The 21,152-nt window shown below is 40.1% G+C and overlaps 3 protein-coding genes across 6 annotated transcripts; all 3 read left to right on the top strand.

The window, feature by feature from the left end:
• The first annotated feature begins 1,327 nt into the window (after positions 1-1,327).
• LOC122824323 (myelin-associated glycoprotein-like) lies at positions 1,328-5,257 on the top strand. Its single transcript, XM_044104783.1, has 9 exons — positions 1,328-1,357; positions 2,344-2,431; positions 2,601-3,119; positions 3,419-3,721; positions 3,798-4,052; positions 4,173-4,208; positions 4,568-4,652; positions 4,834-4,873; positions 5,022-5,257. The coding sequence occupies exons 2-9, from the start codon at positions 2,347-2,349 to the stop codon at positions 5,037-5,039; spliced, it is 1,341 nt and encodes a 446-aa protein (XP_043960718.1). The 5' UTR covers positions 1,328-1,357; positions 2,344-2,346; the 3' UTR covers positions 5,040-5,257.
• A 2,189-nt stretch (positions 5,258-7,446) lies between these two features.
• LOC122824325 (sialic acid-binding Ig-like lectin 7) lies at positions 7,447-13,007 on the top strand. 4 transcript variants are annotated; one of them, XM_044104787.1, is made up of 10 exons: positions 7,449-7,561; positions 7,780-7,829; positions 8,238-8,322; positions 8,502-8,888; positions 9,198-9,500; positions 9,784-10,038; positions 10,144-10,179; positions 11,678-11,762; positions 12,572-12,665; positions 12,767-13,007. In XM_044104787.1, exons 3-9 carry the CDS (start codon positions 8,238-8,240, stop codon positions 12,600-12,602), a joined length of 1,182 nt encoding a protein of 393 aa, XP_043960722.1. In that variant the 5' UTR covers positions 7,449-7,561; positions 7,780-7,829; the 3' UTR covers positions 12,603-12,665; positions 12,767-13,007. The 4 variants fall into 4 exon arrangements, with proteins under 4 accessions (XP_043960723.1, XP_043960722.1, XP_043960720.1 ...); XM_044104785.1 differs by having other exon boundaries at positions 8,235-8,322; XM_044104786.1 differs by having other exon boundaries at positions 8,231-8,322.
• An 896-nt stretch (positions 13,008-13,903) lies between these two features.
• Positions 13,904-19,544, top strand: LOC122824324 (myelin-associated glycoprotein-like). The gene is made up of 9 exons (XM_044104784.1): positions 13,904-13,987; positions 14,614-14,701; positions 15,041-15,427; positions 15,728-16,045; positions 16,122-16,376; positions 16,501-16,536; positions 18,347-18,431; positions 19,113-19,156; positions 19,309-19,544. Exons 2-9 carry the CDS (start codon positions 14,617-14,619, stop codon positions 19,320-19,322), a joined length of 1,224 nt encoding a protein of 407 aa, XP_043960719.1. The 5' UTR covers positions 13,904-13,987; positions 14,614-14,616; the 3' UTR covers positions 19,323-19,544.
• The last annotated feature ends 1,608 nt before the right edge of the window (positions 19,545-21,152 follow it).

Below are 21,152 nucleotides of genomic sequence, written 5' to 3'. Positions count from 1 at the left end.
ATTTGGCATGAAAACATCGGCTTCTCAGTGAATCTTGTACATTATTTTTTTAGCAGACTGATCTCTTAGGGCGGGGGTGTGAACTCATTTCCATTTTGGGCCATATCATAGTGTCCTTGACAACTACTCCATGGAGGTTCCATCCTGCCAGAGAACATCTTCACCTTAACGGGAGCATCAGAATTAATGGTGTCTGGAAAGTCTTTGAGGCAAAAGAGTAAAAAAATGACTGACTGAAATAATGTTAAAACATTTCCATGTGACATTTATTCTGCGTAACTCAAATGTAAAATGAACTGTGTTGGAAGTAATAAGAATTTGAAGTGACCTTGACTTGGTAATATTGCCCACAATGCCCTGCAAACATTTTATGGGAGGATAACTATTCTCTTCTTCAGGTGAATAGACCTTTACTTTCTGTCAGATTCCTCTGATGGATTCACATCATCTGCAGACAACTGAATAAAAGGTAATGTCTTTGAAGTTATTGAATAATTTTTCAACTTCAGCTGGGATTTCCCCCTAGAAGCGCCCACATGATTCACTAACCGTACTCCGTTACCCATACTGTCCGTGGAAAGTTGAGACTGCATAGTCGAGCTTATTGACTGAGTGCCTATAATTCTCTCACCACAAATTCCTTCATTTTCCACAATCCTAATAGATACTAGCAGGTTTAATGAGCTATTTGGGCGCCCAGCCCTGTTTTCTCTTCATCAGGAAAGTCTCCACACTCCTGTCAGTGTCTGGGACAGAGAGCAGCAATCACGCTGCGCGTCCTCGCAACTGGCAGCGCTGACTCGCGACCTTATCAGCTCGGTGTCACATGCAAAACGGTTCGACGTGAACACTGTACTCCGCTGAGCAGCTCACTGTAGGACACCGAGTATTCGGTCATAAAGATTAATCTTTGTGTGCGCATGTCCGGCGGATGTCTCTGTCGAGTCCGCCGTGTTGAAACTGACTCGAATCAGTCATATTAATTTACCTGCATCACTCTTGTGGGGGTGCGTGTGTGTGTAGATATTTGTGTGTGTGTGTGTGGGTGTGCGTGTGTGTGTGTGTGTGTGTATATATATATATATATATACACATAGATATAGATAGATAGACAGAGAGAGAGATTTATTTCTAGGTATTTTTTAATCATTTTATCTTTTATTATTATATTTCTATTATTAATATAATTAACATTTAGTGTTAATAATATAATAATATGTTAATAATATAACACTTAATAACCAATATTATTAATATAGAGGACCAATATTCTATTCTTTACGCTAGGGTTGTTACCATAGCAACCAGTAACCGACAGATCATTCCCTTTTTCTGTTGCCGTCTGAAACTGAAACTGGTATGTATGAGGTTCAATTCTGTGTTTTTTTTACAAGTGTTATATTTTAGCATATATTTTAGACTAACTTAACTAAATACAAGCTTTCATGTATATTTTTTGTCATGTTTTGTATATGTTTTTAACAGTTATCAAAAAAAATCTTGTTATTTTTTGCTGCGTTTAATTTTCAACTGTTAACTGCTGTCAACTGTTCATTGGGAGCCATTGCTCTGTAGTGGGGACTGTATCTGGTTATTTATTGGATTTTTTTTATTTTTATATATCTATAGGTTCAGAAGCTGCTGCTGATCTTGGCTACTAACTTCATTTTTTCTCTTGTTGGGTATGTTTTAATTTTTGATACAAAATAATGTTTCATTTACTGATTGTGTGATCGTCTTTGAATCTGAAATATATGAGCGATTTTATTTCCTGTACTGAAAACATATGAATCCATTGCAGTTTATGTTAAAGAATGGATTAATGATGTGAATTTATGTCAGTCATCACCATACGCTCACAGTCAGAGCCCCATTTTCTGTTGCTGACTGCAACTTTGGGGTAGAAGTCACTGAACTGATGTTAATCACCAACTTGATTTTGTTTGTCCTTGTTAGAAACAAATATGGTGAACCTGCCTGACCTTTGATGAACAAAGAAGAGTTGCCTGCCCATACCTAGAAAAACCCAAGACCTTACAGAAAAATTACTTCCTGTTTGGAACGAAACAAGCAGGAAGTGAAGTTCTTTAAACCAGAGTGATTGTGGGGTTTGTTTTGCTGCTGAGACCATAGAGTCCCAGTAAAAATAAGGATTATTCTACTAAATTTGTTAACCTACTGTGTAATGACAGATTTTGGATATTTGGGTTGGAGCCTTTTTCACGCATTTTGTTTGGCAGTTTCGAATTTGACGTTTCTCTGACATTAACTTGACGTTTTAATTAGTTATCCGCTTTTATTTAAACAGAAGTCTAAATGTTTCCTTCATCTTGTCTCTTTGAGCCGATGGAGGGATATAACAGAGTGATGGCAGCCCTGACTGAGAACGTGCTGACAGTCAGCGTCTTCCTGAGTGTCTTCTTTCTTCCAGGTGAGCTGTTTGTTCTCTCAATTTCATTAGACATTACTGGCAGGATTTGTCATCTCAAGAAACAGATTCTGATTTTCTTAAAGGCTCTGCATGTAACAGGCTGCAGAAGTTATCCTAAGCAATACTTTTGTTTCACATTGTATTAATATTTACTCTGCTTTTACATTAGTTCAGACTGGATGTTCCAAGAACTTATCCCTCGGTATTACTGCACCAAAAACACTGGAAGGCCTGAGTGGATCCTGTTTGCTCCTCCCATGCAGTTTTCTGGAGACACCAAGAGAAACGTCTGATGAGGAGAGACAAAAATTTAAAGTTGCGCTTCAAACTTCCCCAGACTTTGGACAAGATTCACAGGATGGGACTCACAACAGCAGTCACCCAGGAGACGACCACGAAATGAACACGACTGGAAACCTGAAAAAGTTTGACGACAGGAGAGAAACGATTGGAGTTTGGATAACAGATGAACACGGGGTTGAGTCCTTTCCGCAAAATGTGATTTACAACAGCAGTCAGTCACAAAACAGATACACAGTGAACGTCATTGGGAACCTGAGTGAGAAGAACTGCTCCACCCTCTTTACCAGCATGCAACCAATTCAAGCGACGAAATTCTACTTCAGGATGGAGAGCGGGCCGTTCAGAGCCACGGCTGTCTGTGATCCCGTTCAGATAACAATCAGAGGTTAGAGACTTTTCGTTTTCATTTATGTGTAATGTTAATGTTGAACAGGGGGGAAAAATTCTGATCCATTTCCATTAACTGAGACAGGATCAGAGTTAAAGAAAGCAGTTTGTGAGCACAAAGTGGATGTTTTATCTCAATTTATTTTTCAATGAATTCTTACCTTCACTTCTTTATCATTCTCTGTTTTTTTATGCTCCACGTGTCTAAAGTGGAGTCAGTCTGCAGTATCTCACTGTGTAAAATGTGTGTGTGCGTGTGTGTGTGTGTGTGTGTGTGTCTGTGATGTGAAAACACAGATTCTGCTTGGAGCCCCAGGATTGAAATCTCAGGTGAAATGAAGGAGAAGAACTCTGTCACCGTAACGTGCTCAGCTCCCACTCCCTGTCCACAATCACCTCCTGAACTTACCTGGAACCTCCAACCAAACCCTCACAGACAGATGGGGAGGAACACAGATGGAACGTTTACAACTACAATCCAGCAGGACATCACTCTGTCAGAGATCCACAACGGATACAACATCTTCTGCTCTGCCAGATATCCTGTGGATGAAGGGGAACACAAGACAGCAAATACAAATGTGACTCTCAGTGTTTCCTGTAAGTGATCCCATCAGAGCATCATGGTCCAGCTGGTTCCCATCAATAATCTTAAGGTGTGTCACATTTTCCTCAGATTCTCCCAAGAACACCTCAGTATCCATCACTCTAACAAAAGGTAGATGGGTGGAGCTTCTTTGCTCCAGCAGAGCCAATCCTCCAGTCAGCGTCTTCACCTGGTACGAGAAAACATCAAATGGAGCCATGAAAGTAGGTGAAGGAGAAAAATATGGACTCAATGCCACTGAGGATGGAGCTTATTACTGTGTGGCCACGAATGATGTTGGTAGTCAGGCATCTCCAGAGATTCATCTGATTTCTCCAGTAATAGGTAAATAGAGAAATATGGGAGGATGTCACTGTGGCTGAGTCACCAGGATCATTTGAAAGTTGCAGATGGAAACATATTTAAGCAATCAGATTGATTCAGTTTTTGTTTTTCTCCATTCAGCGTATGAGCCGACTGATGAAATTGCTGAAAGAAAAGGTACTCATCTATTCTACTGGAAAATGTTCTGTTCACTCATTTTTTAAATTGTCTCAAACTAGCTTACTTACTTTGTCCTTTTCCAGTAAAAAAAAAAAACAACAACATTTTATTCCTATCAGTTAGGGTGGTTGGTGAAGTTTTGGTCAGCCTGCATTTGCTCCATGCTTTTCTAGACTTATTAAATTTTCAAGTTTTATATTCTACTTCAAAGTAAAGGTTAGCTGTCATTAGCGTTCCATCCATGCTGAACTTTGCTTTAAACGTATGATGTTTCCTCAACAGACTCAACCAGAAATATATGAACTCTAAAAATACCGTGCATATCTTCAGCTTCTTCTCACTCTTTATTTTTCCAGGAACTGACTTTTATCAAATTCAGACGACACTTTTTTCAGGGGCAGCGTTCCTCGTCCTGGTCTGCCTGCTCAAAATCATTATGTGGTGAGTGTGAGAATTTGAGGAAGTGTACAGAGAAGTTTAGTAGTTGAACTTTTAATGTGTACAAAACACCTTTGAAGTTTGAGCTGACAAAACGTCTGCATCCTACAGACTCACTTACTACTAATTCCAGAACTTGTCTTGTATCATGAATCTATATCTTGATGTCTATTATGTCTTCCAGGGTTCATAGGATCAAACGTAAAAATCTACAACAGGCCGATGTAAGTGCAGTAATAGACTCTTCACGTTATAGAGAATGAACAAATGATTTATCAATATGCTCCTTAAATGAGTCAAAATCACCTCTTGGTAACATGACAGGTTTTTTTTTATATATATATTTCTGTTTTTCCTTCTAACTTCCCACAGACTCCACTTACTGACTAACTGGGCCTTGGATTGTGAGCCAGTTCCACCGAGGGAGCTGTTTAACATGAGGATCTAAACTTCTTGATAAAACAGCTTCCTCCATGCGCAGCGGCAGACAGAGACAGGAGACGACGTACACACAGATCTCCAGATCTCTAAGAAAAAGCAGCTCAGCAGAGTCTGACTGCCCAGAGGTCATCAACACACAAGGGAATAAATATTGTCCTCTTTCGGTAGAATGTCTGTTTCTTGTTGGAAAACACGCTTTTATTGGGATTTTACAGAAAACTGTTCAAATGATTTGAAGCTCTAATCACAACCAAAACACTGGCCTGTTTTTGTAGTAATGGTTATATCTGATACAATTAATCTGTTTGAAATTTATGCCCAATATTATTTAGGACTGTTGGAAATAACTATGCAATTTTTTAAACAAAAGTCTTCATGCAATCTTGAAAGGAAATCTACAGTCACTTTCAAGGAATTAGAATATTTAAAAAGTGCATTTATTTAAATCGCCAGTCGTGAAGTGAAACACATTTATATTGATTCTTTATAGACTGTTTAAGACGTCACTCCTTTTCATTCTTACAGTTTTGTGGACAGGTTATTAAAACACGTCTACAGCCTTCCCAGACCCTTTTGAGTCGGGCTCAAGTTGAGTCCTTGTAAATTTGAAAAAAGGGATTTATTTTTCTGTGCAAAAATCCCTAAAGGTTGCACAAGTTGTCCTTACAGTTAGCTGGTGCCAAAGAAATTAATAAAACAAATCAGGACATAACTATCATCTAGTGAAAAATAAAGGAAAAGAAACCTCTGGTAATCTGATCTAACAGAAAGGCCAAAGCATGAGATGGATGTCGCTGACCTACTTACCTAGTGGTGTTTAACAGAAAGAAACGTATGTGATGGGAATGTAGAGGGTACCCCAAACCCCAAAGAGTAAAGCAGCAATACATGTGTCCATTAACCAGCCAGGAAAGGGCTCAGCGCTGCAGGTCAGCTGCTAATAGGGCTTCCTTGAGTCCTGATTGGTTCCTCTCTAACCCATGAACCAATCAGGGCAAATTGGCACCAACTTTCACTCTGAATATCAGACCTGCTGCTGTGAAACAACAAACTGTTACGATGAACAGAGCAGGTAACTTTTTACATAGCACTTTGGACAACCATGTTGTTCTCAAATGTTTTGTAAATAAGCAGAATTCTCCAGGAGAAAAAAATAGCACAGAATGATAATAAACATCAGCAGAATCATACATTATGAGGCAGCAGAAGAGACCCTTTGGTGTGCTACAGAGACAACGCAGGGGGGGAAAATATCTGGCAGGTTTAATCAATTACAACAGAAGACACGAATCGTGACTGATAAAACCACATTATGTCACCCTGCGTAACACCCAAGGGTGAAACAAATATTAAACCGCAATGAGAATAATCATTCTGTCCTCCACAGACATCCCTCCCGCAGTGAGCTCTTAGATTCTCTGGAGGATCCAGTCCGGAGGAAGTATCCGCTTGCCAGCTGTGGTTCTTGCTGGAATGGTGCCCTGGGCAAATCCCTCTCCTGCCGCACTCCAGCCAATCACAGTGCAAGCAATTATCTGATTTGTTTGGATTTTCTCAACAGCAACTAATAAAAACTTTTTCTTAAAAATCATTTTGTTTTGCCAAAATTTCATTTTCTCCCTACATTTATTGCTATATAAGACTTGTTATGGCGACTTTCACAATGCAGCCTGAAGTGACCGAATTCTGATTTATTTATTTTTTGTCTTAATGCGACCTGTGTGGTCTTTTCATAACAGTCTCAACAACACAGATTGCATTATTATTATTATTGTTATTATTATTATTATTATTATTATTATTATTATTATTATTATTATTATTATTATTAATATTATTAATATTATTATTATTCGAATACGACCCTGGCCATTAGGACATGTGGTTCTAAATCCGATATGTACCTTATCTTTTCATATGTGACCTGACTCTCAACCTCCTGGTCACATTCATCCGACCTGAACGCCATTGATACTCCACAGACGTCACTACAACAGCCGCCATTGTTGTTGTTTTTATTCCAGCTGCGTCCTGAAATGCGCAAACAAGAAGAAGACAGAAACAACCATGGCGGACCATAATGGGGGTTAAATTGTTAGTATGCTAGCTCCGGTAAAACAACAACTTCGAAATTCTAAGATAAGCCCCACCGTCACCATCTACATTTATTTCCCTAATCAATCAGTAGGTTGACAAAGCACTGAGCACACTCTCTACGTGTGAGGTTATTGCGCGCTCTGGTGCGCATGCGGGACAGAGTTCACACCGGAGATCACGTAGGAGTCACATATATTTGGAAATGAGAATGAACACGCCAAGAAAATCCGATTTGACAAAAAAAAAAAAAAAGAAAAAAAAATGGAATTGGGTCACTTCAGTGTGAACGTCACCTATACTACTCGACAGTTGGTAGTTACCAGAGCAACCAATAACTGCCAGCTCATTCCCTTGTCTTAACATCTGTAACTGCGGTACGTACTAGGATCGGCTCTGTTTTCTTTACAAGTATATTTTAGACAAGTTTGTGATTCATGTGTAATTTTGCCATGTTTTGTTTATGCTTTAACTGCTATAATGTTATTTTTTGCTGTGTTTAATGTTAGCTGGTGTCAGCTGTTCAGTGAAGCATTGTTCTGTAGTCGGGACTGTTAATGGTTATTTATTTAATTTTTATTTATTTTTACTTTAGGGGCAGTCGCTGCTGGGCTGAACCACCAACTTCACCTTTTTTCCTGTTAGGTATAAAATAATGTTTCATTTGTGTGATAGTCTTTGAACGTTAAGTACACTCATCGGCCACTTTATTAGGTACACCTGTCCAGCTACTCATTGATGTGACTGTTAAATCAGCCAATTCATATGGAAGCAACTCAATGCATTTAGGCATGCAGACATGGCCAATATATCTGCTGCAGTTCACACCGAGCATCAGAATGGGGAATAAAGGTGATTTAAGTGACTTTCAACTTAAAGTCACTTAAATCATGGCATGGCGTGGTTGTTGGTGCCAGATGAGCTGGTCTGAGTATTTTAGAAACTGCTGATCTACTGAGATTTTCATGCACAACTGACATAACTTGAAATTCAATTTAATTATCCGCTTTTATTTAAACTGAAGCTTCTCTTTTGTCTTGTCTCTGTGAGCTGATGGAGGGATGTAAGGGAGTGATGGCAGTCCTGTCTGAGAACCTGCTGACAGTCAGCATGTTGCTGAGTGTCTTTTTTCTTCCAGGTGAGCTGTCGCTTCTCTCACTTTCATTTGGAGACATTACTGGAAGCGTTTATCTTTCTAGTCCGAAGAAATAAATCCTGTTTTGTTTAATTGCTCCACTTGTAACAAGCTGCAGTTTACTGGTCAGGAAACTTCTCTTCATGGCGAATTCGCTTCACATCTTTATTCTGGTTTTACAGGAATTCAGACTGACTGTCATTCGACTCACAAGGGTATCAACATTACTGCGCCAAAGCATGTTGTTGCTCTGAGTGGATCCTGTTTGCTAATTCCATGTAGCTTCACTGATGACAAGTTAATGAAGTTTGACAGCAGAAGAAAAACATTTGGAATCTGGGTAAAAAAATCAATCTTCATTGTCACTTTTCCACGGAATGTAGTTTACAACAGCAGTTGGTCAGGAAGCAAATCTGGAATCAACATAATTGGAAGTCTAAGTGAGAGAAACTGCACAACTGTGTTTTCTAAAATGATGCAACAACATGGCGGTAAATACTTCTTCAGAGTTGAAAGCGGGCCGTTCAGATCATTTGCTACCTGTGATCCTGTTCAAGTGACAATTAAAGGTGAGCGCATTTTGTTTTTATGTATGGGATATTATCAAGAGAAAATGAATTATGATGACAAACTCCATGAACTGAGTCTTCACTGTAAAGCTAAACAGCTGCTGTGTAGGATCATCAACAGAATCAGAGTCAAGAGTTAAAGAAAGCAGCTTGTCAATATAAAAGTGGATGTTTTATCTAATTTTATTTTGCAATGTGAATTTTTCTTTATATTTATCATCTGCCATATTGTTATGCTCCACATGTTTAAAGTGGAGTCCGTCTGCAGTATCTCACTGAGTAAAATGTGTGTGTGATGTGAAAACACAGATTCCGCTTGGAGCCCCAGGGTTGAAATCTCAGGTGAAATGAAGGAGAAGAACTCTGTCACCGTAACGTGCTCAGCTCCCACTCCCTGTCCACAATCACCTCCTGGACTCACCTTGAACCTCCAACCAAACCCTCTCAGACAGATGGAGAGGAACACAGATGGAACGTTTACAACTACAATCCAGCAGAACGTCACTCTGTCAGAGATCCACGACGGATACAACATCACCTGCTTTGCCAGATATCCTATGAATGGATGGGAACCCAAGACAGCAAATACAGATGTGACTCTCAGTGTTTCCTGTACGTCAGTGGTGCCAAAGTTGGTCCTGCAGGGCCGGCATCCTGCATGTTTTACTTCTCTCCCTGGTATAATGCACCTGGATCAAATGACGGCTCATTAGAAGGCCTAGGGAGAACGTTGACATGCTGAAAAGGTTGTTGCTACCACGAGCGAGAGAACTAAAACATGCAAGGACGCCGGCCCTCCAGGGCCCACTTTGGGCACCACTGCTGTAAATGATCCTGTCATCATGGTCCAGCTTGTTCCCATCAATAATCTTAAGGTGTGTCACATTTTCCTCAGATTCTCCAAAGAACACCTCAGTATCCATCACTCTAATAAAAGGTAGATGGGTGGAGATGCATTGCTCCAGCAGAGCCAATCCTCCAGTCAGCACCTTCACCTGGTTCGAGAAAACCTCAATTGGAGCCATGAAAGTAGCTGAAGGAGAACATTATGGACTCCATGTCACTGAGAAGGGAACTTATTACTGTGTGGCCACGAATGATGTTGGTAGTCAGGCATCTCCAGAGATTCATCTGGGTCTTCCAGCAATGGGTAAATAGAGAAATATGGAAGGATGTTACTGTGGCTGAGAATGTTGCAGATGGAAACTTATTTAAGCAATCAGATTGATTCAGTTTTTGTTTTTCCTCCATTCAGCGGTTGAGCTCGCGCATGAAGTTCTTGGAAGAAAAGGTACTCATCTGTTTCTCTAGAGAATTTTCTATGCACTCACTTTTTCTTTTTGGTTGTTGTAAACTAGCTCGTTTTCTTTATCCGAGGAAAGTAAAAAGTAAATAAAACGTAAATATGATGCCTGTCAGTTTAGAAGGAAAATCAAGTTTTGCTGAGCCAACAGTACCTCCATACTTTTCCGAAGCTTTTACATTTGCAGATTTTAGATTCAGCATTGAAGTAAGGACTCAATAATTTTGTATCGTCGTATAATTTCTCAATTTTTGCTTGTGGTGCAAAATTTGAACTTGGGTCCCAGATCAAGAAGTCTAACCAATTAGTAATGAGTAACTATGTATGTATATATATGTGTGTGTGTGTGTAAATAAATAACAAGTACAATGTAGCTGAATTAAGTGCAGATTGAGTTCAGCAGTTTGTCAGCTGCAGGGAAGAAACTGTTTCTCAGCCTGGTTGTCTTGCTTTGGATGCTCCTCAGCCTCCTGCCTGAAGGAAGGGGCTGGAACAGGCTGTGTGCAGGATGGGTAGAGTCCTTCATGATGAGGAGCTCCCTCCTCCTGCATTGTGATGTGTGGAGGAAAGGCTGTGCAGTGGAGGCTCACGGTGATGTCCATGGAGTCCTTGATGTGGACCATGACTGCTCTCTTAAAGCTCTTTATGAATACCGATGTTAAGGCTATAGGTTGATAGTCACTGTGGAGCGCTTGAGAACAGGGACAATACTGGCAGTCTTTAAGCAGGTGGGTACAGATGCTAGTGACGGTGAGGTATTGAAGATGTCCGCCAACACCTCACACAGCTGGTGTACACGCCCTGGGATATTGTCGGGACCTGCAGCCTTACAGGGGGTGATTTCCTGGAGGGGCTTCCTCACGTCTGCTGTGGTCACACAGAGAACCTTCTCATCAGGTGGTGCCATTAGTTTGATGCTGAGGGAGGTGTCAGGATCCTCAAAGGAGGTATAGACTGTATTGAGTGCATCTGGCAGTGAGGGGTCCCTCGGGGATCGTACATCCCTGTTGTTGTAGATGTGATACACTTGATGCCCTTCCATATGCGGCAGGGGTCGTTGGTGATGACGTGACCTTGAATTTTGTGGGCAAATTAAATTAAAGTCCCCTGCAACCACGTAAAACTTCTCAAAGTGCTTTATCTGCTGTGGCCTAATGGTTTCTTCAATGGTTTGTTGCCGTTAGAAACCTGCGGAATGAAAACAATGTTGACGAACATCGCGGTAAACTCCAGAGGCAGAGAATACGGTAGACTTTTTACTGTCGTAAGTTTTATCATCTCAGAGCAGCAGCTTTTTACCATTCCACAGTTCGTACATCAACCTTCATTCACGTACATACAGAGACCTCCTCCCCGGTCTCCGGTGGTCGCAGTCCGCTCAGAATAAGTGAAGGCCGTTGATCTGGAAGGCTGAGTCCGGCTTGTTATTGTTATATCAGTTGTTGTGTATTCAGTATTTTTTTTCTTCAATTTCTCATTTTCCCAGGAATTGAGAGTGCTGAAGTTCAAATTCCAATTCTGACAGTATTAGGGATTGTGATGCTTGTCTGCGTGCTCAAAATCATCCTTTGGTGAGTATTAGAATTTGAGTACGTGTACATAGAAGTGTAGTTGAGCCTATTACAGGCATTTAACTGTTCCTTCATTTGGTTCAGTACTTTCTTAGTCCTAAATGGACTAAATTATTTTGTTTCTAAAAATTCTACACAGAAATCCCCCATTGTGATGATGTGGGGCGAAAAAAACGTATTGTGCAAGTTCTGAAAAGTTAAACAAAAATAAAACCCAAAGTATTCACATGAGTGAATGCAGAGCAAAATAAATCAAGACTAGCTCCACAGTTATAGGGGTTAAATATAACAATGTTGGTACTTGTGTAAAAGTAAAACCTTAAATACTTTTCAAGTGGAACCTTTTATTGTAACTGTCTGAAAAAAAAAAAATATATATATATATATATATATATATATATATATATATATATATATAGGCTATATATATTTACATAGCCTTTTCCCCCTTTCTAAATCAACAGTGCAAATTGCAACTAAAACTTTGACATGATATTTACTGTGTATCATCAACATATACCATTGTCCATAATGGTAATTCGATTAGACTTCTTAATTGGAAGAAGAGAAAATAAAGGCTCTGCTGAAGTACTAGGAGGCTTCGTCCTGTCTGGTCAGACTTCCTCCTGGCTGTAAATATATAAATGGTGTAGGTTATCTTATACTCACTTTTCTGAGTATAAGATATTTTTTTTTCCCAACTGCAGCTAATCCAAAAATGGCTCCAAAAACATTTAATTTCAGAACTGGTTCTTCTCCCATATCACGAAACACAGCAATAATTCTGACTGCTCTGTCATTTCTTCCAGGCTTCACAGGAAGAGACCCTATACTCCATAACGGCTCGGTGGAGGTGTAGTTCCAAACTGTTCTCATGACAGAAAATCTTCCCAAACAAACAATGTATCAGTATGCTCCTAAATTAGTCAAGATCACCTGTTGCTAACCATGACTGTTTAATCTGATTATTTTATATTTCTGTTTTTCCTTCTAACTTCCCACAGACTCCACTTACTGACTAACTGGGCCTTGGATTGTGAGTCGGTTCCACTGAGGGAGCTGTTTAACATGAGGATCTAAACTTCTTGATAAAACAGCTTCCTCCGTGCACAGCGGCAGACAGACAGGAGACGACGTACACACAGATCTCCAGATCTCTAAGAAAAAGCAGCTCAGCAGAGTCTGACTGCCCAGAGGTCATCAACACACAAGGGAATAAATATTGTCCTCTTTTGGATAAAGACACTTCCTGTCTGAAAACCTGGTTTCATTAGGGTCTCACTGCTAATTGTTATTGGAAGCTTCATTTTATCACAACCAAAACATTGGCCTTTGTGATAATTATAGTCACATTGGTATGGAGGAATTGGTTTTTTTCTGCCATAATCCGAGAGCACAAATTTTCAGTCTGAAAACTGGATTTCATGTCTTTTGTTCTCAAAACTTTTAATACTTTTGCTTACATTTCAATTTCAAAAGCAGGACTTACTGTCTTTCTTTTCGAGACTTGTAATGATTGCACTCAAAACTTCTCCTCACGCTCTCTGCTCGGAGCAAGTCTTAGCTTGCCAAGCTCTCCGCTCAGTTGGTGGAATTTGTATGCCACAATCCAAGTGCACACATTTTCAGTCTGAACACAGGATTTCCCCTTGAAATGCTTGGAAGCGCAGGTGGTGAGGCAGCAGCGAGCCGAGCTGAGCCTTGGACCTCTTCCTAACTGCGCTGATGCAGGCAGGACAGACAAATGTCTGTCCTGTCATCTTCAGAAGTTCTCAGAAGAATCGGCTATGGTTGGTTGTACCAGTGAGTTTGATGAGACTGAGGACGGGGCTGCTGCACGACTTTGTCACACGGTGTCGGCTGAACCGCCTGCTTCTCAATGTCATTAGTTTTTGCAACGCCCAACTCTTAGTAACTTAACTCTAATTTTCTCTGCACTCATTCATAGATATAACATATTTGCATGTGCATGCTTGTTAGTTTATTTATTTATTTTTATTCTGTCATATTGAATTACTTGCATCACCTTCCTTTTATCTATTATGGTTATATTTGTATTAATATTTAATGGAGTAGCTTGTCAACTAATAAGCAATTTCCCCTTGGAGATCAATAAAGTACATTCTATTCTTCTATAAAAGTTATGTTGCCCTTGGCACTTAGTGGTTACCTTGGTAACCAGTAACTGGGATCATTCCCTTTTTCTCTTGCCGTCTGGAACTGTGGTATGTATGAGGATCAGTTCTGTGTTTTACAAGTGTTTATATTTCAGACTAACGTAACTAAATACAGGGTTTCATGTGTACTTGTGTCAAGTTTTGTATATGTTTTTAACAGTTATTATAATTAATGTTATTTTTTGCTGTGTTTAATTTTACAACTGTTAACTGCTGTCAACTGCTCATTGGGAGCCATTGCTCTTTAGTGGGGACTGTTTATGTTTATTTATTAGATTTTTATTTAATCTGTAGGGGCAGAAGCTGCTGGACTGATCTTAACCACTAGCTTAACTTTTTCTTTCATTATGTATGTTTTAATCTTTGATTGAAACTAATGTTTTATTTAGAAATAGTGTGATCATCTTTGAATGTGAAATTTATGCTATTTATGTCAACGATAAGATTGGTTATATGGATTATTGACATCAATTAGTCCAACACTGATATATGATCAGAAAATATACAGTCTTACTATTCTACTAATTTTAATTGTGTAATGCCAGAATTTTGATATTTTTGTTTTACTCTTTTTTTTATGCATTTTATTTTAAATGTCTGAGATAACTTGATATTTCAATTGGTTCTCCACTTTTCTGTAAACTGATGGTGTTCTTTCATCTTGTCTCTGTGAGTTGATGGAGGGATATAACAGAGTGACGGCAGCCCTGTCTGAGAACGTGCTGACAGTCAGCGTCTTAATAAGTGTCTTCCTTCTTCCAGGTGAGCTGTTAGGCTGCATTCACATGCCGACAGCCTGAAGTGACCCAATTCCAATTATTTTATTTTTATTTTTTTGTCAAATCGGATTTCTTTGTTGTGACTTTTCACATTTCCAAATATATGCGACCTGTCTGTGTTCTCCTGTGTGAATGGGCAAACAACCTGAAGGTGTCCCGCATGTGCAGTAGAGGGCGCAATAACGTCAGCATATATTTTTCGACTCCCAAGAAATGGATCCTGATTTTGTTTAAAAGCTCCACATGTAGCATGCTGCAGTTTAGGGCCAGAAAACGTCTCTTCTTGCTTCACGTTGTGTCCATCTTTATTCTACTTTTACAGGAGTTCAGACTGAATGTCATTCGACCCACAAGGGAATCAACATTACTGCGCCAAAGCATATTAACGCTCTGAGTGGATCCTGTTTGCTAATTCCATGTAGCTTCACTGACCAAAAGGAAATGAAGGTTGACGGCAGAATGAAAACATCTGGAATTTGGATAAGATCTACAGTCTGGGTTGCCAGTTATCCACGTCTTGTGGTTTACAACAGCAGTTGGTCAAAAAACAAATATGAAATGAAAATGATTGGAAATCTGAGAGAGAAAAACTGCACAACTGTGTTCTCTAATATACATCCAAGTCATACAGACCGTTACTTCTTCAGTATTGAGAATGGGCTGCTCAAATCGTTTGCTGTCTGTGATCCTGTTCTTCTGATAATTAGAGGTGAGAGTCTTTTGACTTCATCACTATTTGATATTCAGATGTAGAGAAAATGAATTATGATGCATTTTTGATGTAAAACAAACTGCATGAACTGATTCTTCACTGCACAATTACACATCTTCTGGACAATCAGAGCCCTGAGTTGAAGGAAGCAGTTTATGAACACAAAGTGGATAGTTTATCTAACTTTATCTTTCAATGTGCTCTGACCGTCACTTTGCTTTGCTCAACAAGTGTTTAAAGTGGAGTCAGTCTGCTGTATCTCATTGTGTAAAATGTGTGTGTGATGTGAAAACACAGATTCTCCTTGGAGACCCAGGCTTCAAATCTCAGGTGACGTGAAGGAGAATAACTCTGTCACCGTAACGTGCTCAGCTCCCACTCCCTGTCCACAAGCACCTCCTGAACTCACCTTGAACCTCCAACCAAACCCTCTCAGACAGATGGAGAGGAACACAGATGGAACGTTTATAACTACAATCCAGCAGAACGTCACTCTGTCATACAGATATGAAGGCTACAACATCATCTGCTCTGCCAGATATCCTGTGAATGCAGGAAAACATAACAAGAGTCCCAATAAGGGAGCAAAGACAAAATTCACCGTCAGTTTCTCCTGTAAGTAATTCCACCAGAACGTCGTGGTTCAGCTGGTTCTCGTCAATAATCTGGAGGTTTGCCGCATTTTCCTCAGATGCTCCCAAAGAAACCTCAGCATTCATCAGTTCATCAGTAGATAACTGGGTGAAGCTGCGTTGCTCCAGCAGGGCCAATCCTCCCATCAGCGTCTTCACCTGGTTCAAGAACACCTCAGATGGAGCCATGAAAATAGCTGAAGGAGAAAGTTATGGCTTCCGTGTCACTGAGGAGGGGATTTATTACTGTGCGGCCATGAATGATGTTGGTAGTCAGACATCTCCGGAGATTTCTCTGACTGTAAAAGACAAAGGTAAATAGAGAAACATGGAAGGATGTTACTGTGTTACAGTCACCAAATCAAGTCATTTAAATGTTGCAGATGAAAGCAGATTTAAGGAATCACATTGATTCAGCTTTTATTTTTCTCCATTCAGGGATTGAGCCGACTCATAAAGCCATTGAAAGAAAAGGTACCCATTTATTTCTTTGAAGAATTTTCCATTCACTGTTAGGAGCCTGGGTTGTTGAGTTGTTTTGGAGTTCGATTTGATTTTAGTTTCATGATTTTTCCTGTTAGTTTCTTATTTTGATCCAGGCTAGCTGGATCAAAATAAGATTCAGACTAATCTGGATTAGTCCTTTCTTAGTGATTCTAGTTTATTTCGTGTGTCTAATTATTGTTTAGGGTTAGATTTATTTCCTAGTTCCTTGTGCACTCTCCCATAACCTCTGTGCCATGTCCCCCCTTTCTAAATCTCCCTCTCCTCTGTCTGCCTTTTGCTCTCTCCCCTCACACCTTCAATCAGGTAGCTCATCAACTCAGGTCTTTTGTTTAGCATTCTACCTCCCAGTACTAAAGCACCTTATGTTCAATCACTCCTCGCCGGTTCCTCTTGTCTACTCTCATTATTTTTCCCATCTGTTCCCTGCCATCCTTTCCCCTCAGATTTATAATTTGTGCCCTGAACTTAATGGGAGTTGTGGGGGGACACCATCAGGCAGCTCTGGCAGAAATGGCTGGCAAGCCACCTCCACCTGACACAGAACTCCCAGTCTTTTGCCCTTTTTCCCTCCTCCACAGTTCCTGTTGCTCTTTCCCAGTTTTCACCTTTGGTTTCTCCGTCTCCTACCTCTGTTTCCCTGTTCCACTGTCGTCTCCATCCAAACACCGCAGCCACAGATGCACAGTGGGTCGGGCCGCTGCCTGGCCAGAGGTGGCCGGTGCCCAACCCGCCTCCATGGGACCCTCATTCATTGCTCCGCTTGTCTGTGTCACCATCTACATGATCCTCAGCTAGCTACATGCATAAAGACTTTAAAACCAGTGCCTCGCCCCCGAGATACACCAGGAGTTGATCCATCAGATCCAGTGTCAGTCATGTCCACAGCAACAGTTTCTGTGGAGTTAGCTCCTCAGTTACAGGCTACTCGGTCTCCAAGAGGGTCGAGGTCAACCCGCCGCTGTCCCCAGTGCCTTGTAATGGATTCCCAGTGCTTTGTTGTGGGTCCTCAGCTACCAGGCTTCAGCATTGGGTCAGAGACATCCCCATGTCTCAATGGGATGACTTTAAAGTTCTTTAGCCAATGCTGGCCCCCAAGCTTTCAAGCTCCTCCTCTGCTTCCGGCCTCCTGACTAATAGGATCGTCAACCCTTTGGGTTCCATTGGCCAAAAGGAAGTCATCCAGATCCTTTTTCTGCATTCCATTGGTTGAATCCTCTTCGTGGATTCCTTCACCACAAGGCTGACCTCAGGACTTCAGGGTCCTCCGTCACTGGCACCCTCCTTTGTCGCCAAACATCAGACTCTTTGTCTCTCAACTTCTTAGTCGACACACATCAGTATCTGGCTTTCCTTCCGAAGCCCCCTCCGAACACCCTGGTTAGGTTGCTTTTTTGTTGTTGTTGTTTTTTTGGGGGGCGCGGGGGGTTTATTCCCATCTGGTATCTGTCTTGAAGTCAAAGAGATTTCTTTGTCTGATTCAGCAAAAAAAGAAAAAGCAATCAATTAAATGAAGTTTTGGTCAGCCTCTAGTTGCTCCATACTTCTCGTATTTTCTATTCAACATCAAAGTAAAGGCAAACTGTTGAGGTTTGTAGTTATACAACAAAAAGCTAACTATTTGCTTGCAAGCCATGTTTTACCTTGTTATACAAGTATATGGTTATCAAGTAACATATTTACGATGGTGAAAGAAATGGGGTTTTTTTTATGTTTAACATCAGAAATATCTGTCGTCTGTTTTGTTTTGTTTGTTTTTTTTTGCTTCTTATTTTCCCAGGAGCTGAGAGTTCTCAAATTCAGATTTCAGTTGTTGCAGCAGTCAGCATTCTCATACTTGTCTGCCTGCTCAAAGTCGTCATGTGGTGAGTATGTGAACTTGTACACCTGCAAACTATTCCCAGCACTTAACTGTGTCTACATTTTGTTTAATACTTTCTTACTCCTGATTGCATTAAATTAGTTTTTTTTCCTAAAAATTTCTACACACAAATCCCTCAGTATGAGAACGCAAGGCGAAAATAGTTTTGTGCAAATTAAAATATATATATATTGTTGAAATAAATAATTCAAGTATACCTTCAACGTCATATGGTCTAAATATAAAATTAAGGCAACAATTACATTTCAAGTGGAACCTCTATTGTAACTTAATATGCCTGAGTTATTTTTGATTAAACAAAGAAAATATTCTTTATTTTTTGTTACCTCATCTAATTTTTTCTAAATGAACAATACAAAATCCAATAAATAATTGAAATAACCTCATATTTCACGCTTTCACAATTTGAGAATAATTCTACCAAAGAAATCCATTGAAGCATTTGTTCCACGGAGGTTTTAGTAAGCAGTGTGCCAAGCGAAGCTGGAATTTTGGCTCAATTTAGCCAAATGTTTGTAAATTTCTTATGTGTAAAAAAAAATCTAGTTTGGGCTCCAAAAAAGTCTGCATCCTACAGACTCACTTACTACTAATTCCAGAACTTGTTCCTGTCTTGTATCATGAAACACAAGAGTTATTCTCACTGTTCTATTATTTCTTCCAGGTTTTTAAAGACCAAAACTCCAACCCCACCACAAGTCAATTTAGGTGTAGTACTATGCCGTCCTGATTACAAAAATAAATCATCAAACGATGTATCAATATGCTCTTTGAATTAGTCAAAATCACCTGCTGGTAACCATGACAGTCTTATCTGATTTTTTTTTTATGTTTCTGTTTTCCTTTTTAACTTCCCACAGACTCCATTTACTGATTAACTGGGCCTTGAATTGTGAGCCAGTTCCACTGAGGAAGCTGTTTAACATGAGAATCTAAACTTCTTGATTCCTCCATGCATATCGGCAGACAGGAGATGACGTACACACAGATCTCCAAGACGGAAAGCAGCTCAGCAGAGTCTGACTGCCCAGAGGTCATCAACATTGACCTTAATGACCAACATTGAATAAACATTGACATCTTTTGGATAAAGACACTTTCTGTCTGTAGGACGTTAATTTCATATAAGAAAACCTGTTTTCATTAGGATTTTACTGCTAATTGTTAAATAATTGGCATCTCTAATCTAGCACACCCAAAGCGCTATTTCTTTGTAATAATGATGGCTGCAATTGATCTAATTAAGTTTATAAATGAAAAAAACATACCTAGAAGTTAGAAAAAAGGTATTGTGCAAAGACAGTTAAATCCCCTAGATGGCAGCATCACTCCAGCAGTTTCTGAATTGGTTTTAGCATCATGAACCTGATGTTAAAACTTTTACAACCAGTTTCCTTCCCATCATTCACACCAGGAGTCAAGCAAACAAATCAGTTTAAATGTTTGCACTAAAACACAGAAAAGATCATTTCAAACGTTTTCGAAAAAGGCAGTCCTAACAAGAGCAGCACTTTTCACATGTAGATGGTCACAGCAATACCAGAGGTGGAGAGGTTCCCATCTGCTCACGTTGCTGTAGGGAAAATGACAGCAACCCTTTGGCTCTGCACAGGCCTTGGCATCTTGTTACGGTGCACCATCTTCATTCAGGCACAAAACGGGCCTCGATAATATCGCCGTCTACAATCACTAACATCAGCTCTGGTCTCTGACAGCAACTCACAATCCCATCTCACAATTAGTACTGGGATACTAATTAAATCAGTGTTTGAAATAAAGCACTTTTTATCCAAATAAAACTGAATTTGGGTGAAATATTTAAAACACGGGTTCTAAAGGCTCATAGCTCCTTGAAATGAACCAGCTCAGGTAACTTTCACAAAGATTTTAATCACTATAATAAGCTTGTAAAATTGTAGAACTGTGTAGGCATGATGATAACAACATGCACAACATACAGGGTCATTAAAGGAGAGTGAAGCTGTTTTACTCCTGCACACATATAGACATGGCAGCTGTCTTGATACCGCGCAGCACCTCAGTCCCAACTAAGATTTGATGAGACTTTTTAACTAAGGAAACGCCCTGCTGACCCACCATCCCTCTCTGCTGTGACAGGAGCGCCACAGTTACAAATCAGCAGGGGACCTGCTAAAGAATGAAAGCTTCTTTTCATTCTGTATCACTGACCCACATTCAGCCCATCCATAGAGCGTTGGCTCCAGTAATTTCCCTGACACAGCTGAGGCCGACACAGGAAACCTTAGGAACAGGACTTCGCATATAACCAGAACCTGGAGGAAATCCATTAAGTAGTTAGAGGTATTTACAGTGCTCAGACAGACATTCATGGTTAGCACGAGCTATTAATTGAAAACAATTCACAGGCCACTTCTAGACACATTATGGTGGGTTTAAAGCATGGGAGGGTTTTCTTAGGGTTCCTACAAACAGCCATCGCATAAGAAGCAGAATTAAAATAATTTTCATCACATTAGCCAAAGCATTCATACCCTTTGTACTTTAGAATGAAGCTGTTTGATCTCTAATATTCTCCAACAAAACCTCTGTACGTCACACAGCTACAATCATAAAGTTGAATTAGCTGAAACCCCCTTGACAACAACTTAACCTCTGCAGCCTGTTTACTCAGTTACGTCCCAGTGGGCGATCGCTTTGACAACAGTCTGACGGGAGCAGACTG

The sequence above is a fragment of the Gambusia affinis genome, linkage group LG21 (genome assembly GCF_019740435.1).
Source record: "Gambusia affinis linkage group LG21, SWU_Gaff_1.0, whole genome shotgun sequence".
Classification (NCBI taxonomy): Eukaryota; Metazoa; Chordata; class Actinopteri; order Cyprinodontiformes; family Poeciliidae; genus Gambusia; species Gambusia affinis.
The sequence above is the reverse complement of the archived record's forward strand: the minus strand, read 5'-3'. Positions and strand labels throughout refer to the sequence as shown.